Source organism: Piliocolobus tephrosceles, chromosome 20 (genome assembly GCF_002776525.5).
Source record: "Piliocolobus tephrosceles isolate RC106 chromosome 20, ASM277652v3, whole genome shotgun sequence".
NCBI lineage: Eukaryota > Metazoa > Chordata > Mammalia > Primates > Cercopithecidae > Piliocolobus > Piliocolobus tephrosceles.
Window position 1 is genome coordinate 48,330,503 of NC_045453.1, and position 6,000 is coordinate 48,336,502.

At 40.9% G+C, this 6,000-nt stretch overlaps 1 protein-coding gene across 3 annotated transcripts in view; it reads left to right on the forward strand.

Moving 5' to 3' along the window:
• Positions 1-4,636, forward strand: part of SEL1L2 (SEL1L2 adaptor subunit of ERAD E3 ligase) — a 150,224-nt gene extending 145,588 nt beyond the window's left edge. For 2 of the 3 annotated variants that reach the window (XM_023217830.3, XM_026456120.2), the window contains 2 exons: positions 3,558-3,686; positions 4,279-4,636. In XM_023217830.3, the coding sequence (XP_023073598.1) occupies positions 3,558-3,686; positions 4,279-4,398 (249 nt within the window). In that variant the 3' untranslated portion in view covers positions 4,399-4,636. Of the gene's footprint in view, positions 1-3,557; positions 3,687-4,275 lie in introns of all 3 variants that reach the window. The other variant, XM_026456121.1, reaches the window with a different exon arrangement.
• Positions 4,637-6,000: the final 1,364 nt, after the last annotated feature.

Here is a 6,000-nt window from a genome sequence, read left to right on the forward strand (position 1 = left end):
GTAGAGAAAACAAAATCACATCTACCAAATAAATTATAAATAGACCTGTCAAAAATAAAAGTGATTATGGCACAATGCATTTTTATTTCTCATTTGTCTGGTCTGACCACCCATGGAGGGTTACAGCTGAAGCTTTAAACACCAGAATTATTTTCTGGAAAGGATAAGTTGAAATTAGATATTTAAAATGGCCCTCTCAGAAATATGGCAGGACAGAAAACACACTTCTTAGAAATGATCATAACTTTTCATAAAATAAACATCTATCACCTAGGGAAATAACCAGAAATATACAAAAACAGTATTTTGTGTGTGTATAGTTTCATTAGTTACAGAATAAATTTCTACAAGTAACGAGAATGCTTCAAAATAGAAGCCATGTTATATATGATGCCCAGGCTAGACGGGCATCATGGTGAAACCCGGTCTGTACAAAAAAACATACAAAAATCAGCTGGGCATGGTGGCACACACCTGTAGTCCCTGTAATCCCAGCTACTCGGGAAGCCAAGGTGTGAGGATTGCTCAAGCCCGGGAGGCGGAGGCAGCAGTAAGCCAAGAGTCTGCTACCATACTCCAGACCAGGCGACATGGTGAGACCCTGTTTCAAAAAAAAAAAAAAAACTATAGACTAGCAGAATGTATTAGGACACAGCATATTATTTGAAATATATTGTTAGGTTAACAAAACAGAAGATGAAATATTATGCTGAGTAAAAAATTTCTAAATTAAAAAGTATGTATATATGAATATACATGAAATGCTAGAAGAATGTGTATAAAATATTACCAGTAGTTATCTCTGTGCAGTGAGATTGTGGGTGGCTTTTTTTCTTATTTGTTCAGTTCTATATTCCCAAATTTCCTCTAATTAACATATGGTATATTTATAAAAAGAAAATAAGAATAAATTATTCAAAAACCACCTTCCCATTCACATGCTCCGTTCCAGTATAAGAAATTTTTTTTTGACATCCAAAAATTTGGGGCTGGAAACTCCTGCATCGGGCAGTTGTAAAATTTTCATAAACCAGCTACTTTACTGCAGGAGAATTCTGTATCTTTGAATTAAAAGAAGCTATTTTGAACATCTAAATATTGAGCAGTATCCACATATCATTTTAGTTAGAAACATGTTCTTTAACAAGAGTCTGCAGCTTGGTTTACATAATCTCTTTAATCACTGAATTTAAAGCAAAATAAACTCAAATGTACCACAGAAAAGTTAAATCTAAGTGGACTGGGTATGTAGTGGACTTCTCATTTAATGAACTGTGGTCATCATCAAAACACCATCAGGAGGAGATTTTTTTGTTTGCATGACTTAGATTTTTTTACTAAATAGGGTCAAAGAATGAGGAGTCTTTTCTAGTCTAGTACTAACATTTATTTTATATGAGTTGCCCTAGTTAGCTGGAAGCATTCAGGAATTTCCTTCTCTGGGAATTTTAAAGAAAGGCTTTCACATTCACCACCCCCCAGCCCCACACACACTGCAAATTGTGAGCTCTCCTGGACAAGGAGTGAGTTCATCCCACTTTAATGGAATTTCTTGCTATTTTTTACTATAAAAGACTGAATTGTAATGCTTTTACCACAAGAAATAAATGAATAACTATCAACTGCCTCAAACAAGAAATAAGTATGAATGCCTGAGATATTGACAAAGGCTGCTTTTCCCCAAACGTCCCGTTCAAGTCAATATGTCTTTCACGTGTGCGGCCTACCGAGCTGTTATCATCTGCAGGGTGCTTTCAAACGAACACTGAATTTGTTGGAATCAGAGACACAAATTAGGGTTTTTACAACATCTATTTTATGTTTCCAGGAAGATTTGTTCCAATCTCCTGAACTGCATTTTAAGCAAGAACATTCCTCTTTCTTCAACAAATCAATTTTCCAGACCATAAAGCTTTGGAAAATATTTAAGCTATAATAAGCAGAACACAGCTAAGAGAAGACATCAACCCCCCACCAAAAAAAAAAAAAAAAACAATATAAGCAGTTTTAGCAGAGGCCTCAATGATTCACAAGTATCAAAGCCTAAGTAATGGAGCAAGAAAGACAGATATTAGGATGACCACAGTTTGTGAAAAATTCCTCTTCTTCCTCCCTTTCTTTTGAAAATAGCCCATGGACACCCAAGCAAAATCTAATTCTGGGACTGGCCCAGGGCACTTTTTACCTTTAAAAGCAACTCCACCTTGCCTATGGTCACTCTGTTTGGGCAAACCAAAAATAAAACAAACACATAAAACAAGGTATGAGTAGACAAAAAAGAAAGCCATGGCATAATTCCTGAAAAAAAAAAAAAAAAAAAAAAAGCTCCTGAGAATACAGTACTATGCCATTTGAGGACTCTGTCTTCAACATGAGAGCCAAAAATAGTGTCTTCATTATCCTTTAAGTATTATCAAAGACCTACTGTGTACTAGGCCCTTCATTAAGGACTGGGAATTCGGGGGTGAACAGAGAGTCCAAGTCCTTGTTTTTGAGGACCTGGAGACAAACAAATGAATAAATAAATTCTAAAACTTTAGGTATGGTAAGTACTATGAAGATAATGAGAATTTTAGATGATGATCACTAACTACCTGTATTCTGACTTACTTTAGAGAACTGTACAATTTTTTTTTTCTTTTGAGACAGAGTATCACTCTGTTGTCCAGGCTAGAGTTCAGTGGCATGATCTTGGCTCACTGCAACCTCTGCCTCCCGGATTCAAGCGATTCTCGTGCCTCAGCCTCCCAAGTAACTGGGATTACAGGCATGCACCACCACACCTGACTACTTTTTGCATTTTTAGTAGGGACAGGATTTTACCATATTGGCCAGGCTGGTCTCGAACTCCTGGCCTCAAGTGATCCACTTGCCTTGGCCTCCCAAAATGCTGGGACTATAGGCATGAACCCCTGTGCCTGGCCCTATTCTCCACCCTATTTGTTGGAATCACAATTAGGAGCTGTTACACGGGTATCCAAGAAAGCTTTCTGGAGACTGTGTGAATTTTCTATGCTTGCCATAACAAATCACTACAAATTGGGGACTTAAAACAACACAAGCTTATTATCTCATGGCTTCTGAAGGCCAAAAGCCCAGGTGATTTGACTGGGTCTTCAGTTTGGGATTTCACGAGGCTAAAATCAGGAATGTTCTTTATTGGGGGATCTGGGGAAGAATCCACTGCAGGGCTTATTCCGGTTGTTTGGTGGAATTCAGTTAATTGAGGTTGTAGGACCAAGATTCTTGTTTCCTTATTGACTGTCCAAATTCTTTCTCATTCCATGTGGCCCCTTCCAACAATGGCAAGCTGAGTCCCTCATGCTGAGGATCTCTCTGAAGTCTCCCTCCACCACATCTGTCTTTCTTCCACCCCCAGCCCTGAGATAACTCTGTTTAAATGTTCACTTGATTATCTGAGGTCTATCTGGATAATCCATGATAATCTCCCTATCTTAAGTCCTGTACCCTTAATTACATTTGACATTTTGAACAGTGGTGTCTGTCTACTTACTCCTAGAGAATCTGATGGGTATGGGCTATTCTTCTCCTTCTAGGACATTCACTTGGCCAGAAGATTGTACGACATGGCTGCTCAAACGAGTCCAGATGCCTACATACCTGTGTTCTTTGCCCTCATGAAACTGGAAACTATGCATTTCCTCCGGGATATTCTGTTTTTTAATGTAAGTTTGTCTTGAACAAGTCCTGAATCTCTGAAAGTCTCCAATGCTCTGAAAGTCTCCAATGAGCAACTCCTAGGGACAAAGGGACAAGGCCCATCGGGGAGCCTCTTCTGGACGGGCTTTCCTATGAGAAGTCAAATTCAAAGTCTTACACTCGCCATGCCGAGTAATTCTGTGTGTTCTATTGAGTATGTGTTGACACTTCACAGTATAAGCAATTAATTCATTCAGCAGATGTTCTTTTCCAGCATACACTACATCTACAGTGGCATGTGCTATATATACTTCTTCAAAACAGTTCTTACCATCAATAGCCGAGACTGGTAGGCAGACGGCAGGTGGCAAGGGGTACCACAAAGAGCTACCGTTTGAAAAAAAGTAAAGTGTCTAAATCTTTGGGGTTATTCTAAAGGTGCTATTTACACCCCTTGTGGAAGTTGTAAGCAAGCAAAGATTGTGTTTTCCAAGACTGAAGGAAGCAAAGGGAATGGGTGGGAGGAGGGTTGGTGGCAGTGGGTTTGGGAAGAGTAGGTGGCTCTGAGTGGAGGTGGGAAGCTTGGATTTTTTTTGACAGAATGTCTCTTGCCAGCAGTTCACAATGAGATGGAACTGGCTGAAACCAGACAACACCGTTGGACCACACTGGGACTTATTTGTGATTGGCCTCATTGTTGCTGGGCTGATTTTGTTGCTTAGAAATCACCGTGGGTAGTATGAGGATCATGGGAAAACCTGCTAACGGGAACCAGTTCACTCCAAGGTATCCCCGCTAAATAAACAGTTTCCCATCCAAATCAAGAGTCTGCTACAGTTTTCCGCTCAGGGCTGTGATGGAAAATGGACAAGACTTGGGGACTATCCTGGAGAAACAACTTCAGACTTCCTGCTTAGTTGAGAAAACCCTTTGGGGGATGCTGGGAACTGGTCACCTAAGATCTTGTGACCAATCTGTCATCTTGGTGACCTAGTCCCAAGTTATGAATAAAGACCACCCATTTTCATGTTGTTAGAACAACCTCCCCTCTGTCAAGAGGACACACTGGGTTTCCTGACTCCTACAGACAAACTAAGGTGAAGAGAAGGCGGAGTTTGGGGAAGGCAGAAATCCAGATCCCTCAGAATATGATAAAGATACAAATGTACAAATAGACCTTGTACAATTTTGAGGCACAGTTTCCCTCTGTCCCCCAGGCTGGAGTGCAGTGGCAAGATCTCAGCTCACTGGAACCTCTGCCTCCCGGGTGCAAGTGATTCTTCTGCCTAAGTCTCCCGAATAGTTGAGATTATAGGCACCCGCCGCCATGCCCGGCTAATTTTTGTATTTTTAGTAGAGATGGAGTTTCGCCATGTTGGCCAGGCTGGGCTCGAACTCCTGACTTCAAGTGATCCTCCAAAAGTTCTGGGATTACAGGCATGAGCCACCACACCCAGTCAATATTTGACTTCTTGAGCCTTAGTTTCCCGGTGTGCAAAAAGCGAAGGATAATGCCTATGTTAGACAACTGATATGAAGATGAAGTGGGATAATGGATGTAATGAGAGTGGCCCAGGGCCTGGCACCTAGAATGAGTTCCATAATTGGGAACTTTTAATATCCTTTAAAAAACTCAAGGCAAATCCATTGGAATGGGTGAGGAGACAGCTGAGTTGGTAACAATCTGTGTGGCTTCAGCGCTTTGCAGTTAGTTCTCCAGCTAATGTGCTAGGTGCTCAGGGAGGAAGAGATCTTGCTTGCTTACTTAAAAATCCAATTTAGGGACATGAAAATTTAATTTCTAATGTCAATCATAATCAAAAGGTAGGATGAAATAGTGGGCATGCACTGAGTTTGGGATCAAACAACTTGGATTTGAAGTCCAGCTCTGCCCCTTAGTAGCTATGTAACTTTGGGCATAACTTTTCCAAACCTCAGCTTTTCCTCCATAAAATGGGATTATTTCCTACCTCACTGAAGAATTGTGAAGGTTAAATAAACCTAACATCAAAAGTGCTTTCTAAACATAGCACACACACATACTGGCCACAGTCATTTATTTGGCCAGGAACGAATCCAGGCCTGTCTGAGGCAAGTGTTTTAGAGTTTGGGGGTCATGTCCCTGCCTTATTAGGGAGTTCCAGTTCCCAGGGATGCAGCCTAATTTATACAAATGTGCAGGAAGGGGCAACATCTAAACCGCAGGTCAGGGCGTAATGGAGAGGGCAGCTGTGCTATGACATCTCACAGGTGTCAGGAATGTGAGCATATTAAGGACCTGGATGAGAACAGAGAGGGGAGCGCAGAAGGCAGCATTGGTGAGCCCTGCCTCAAAGTCTA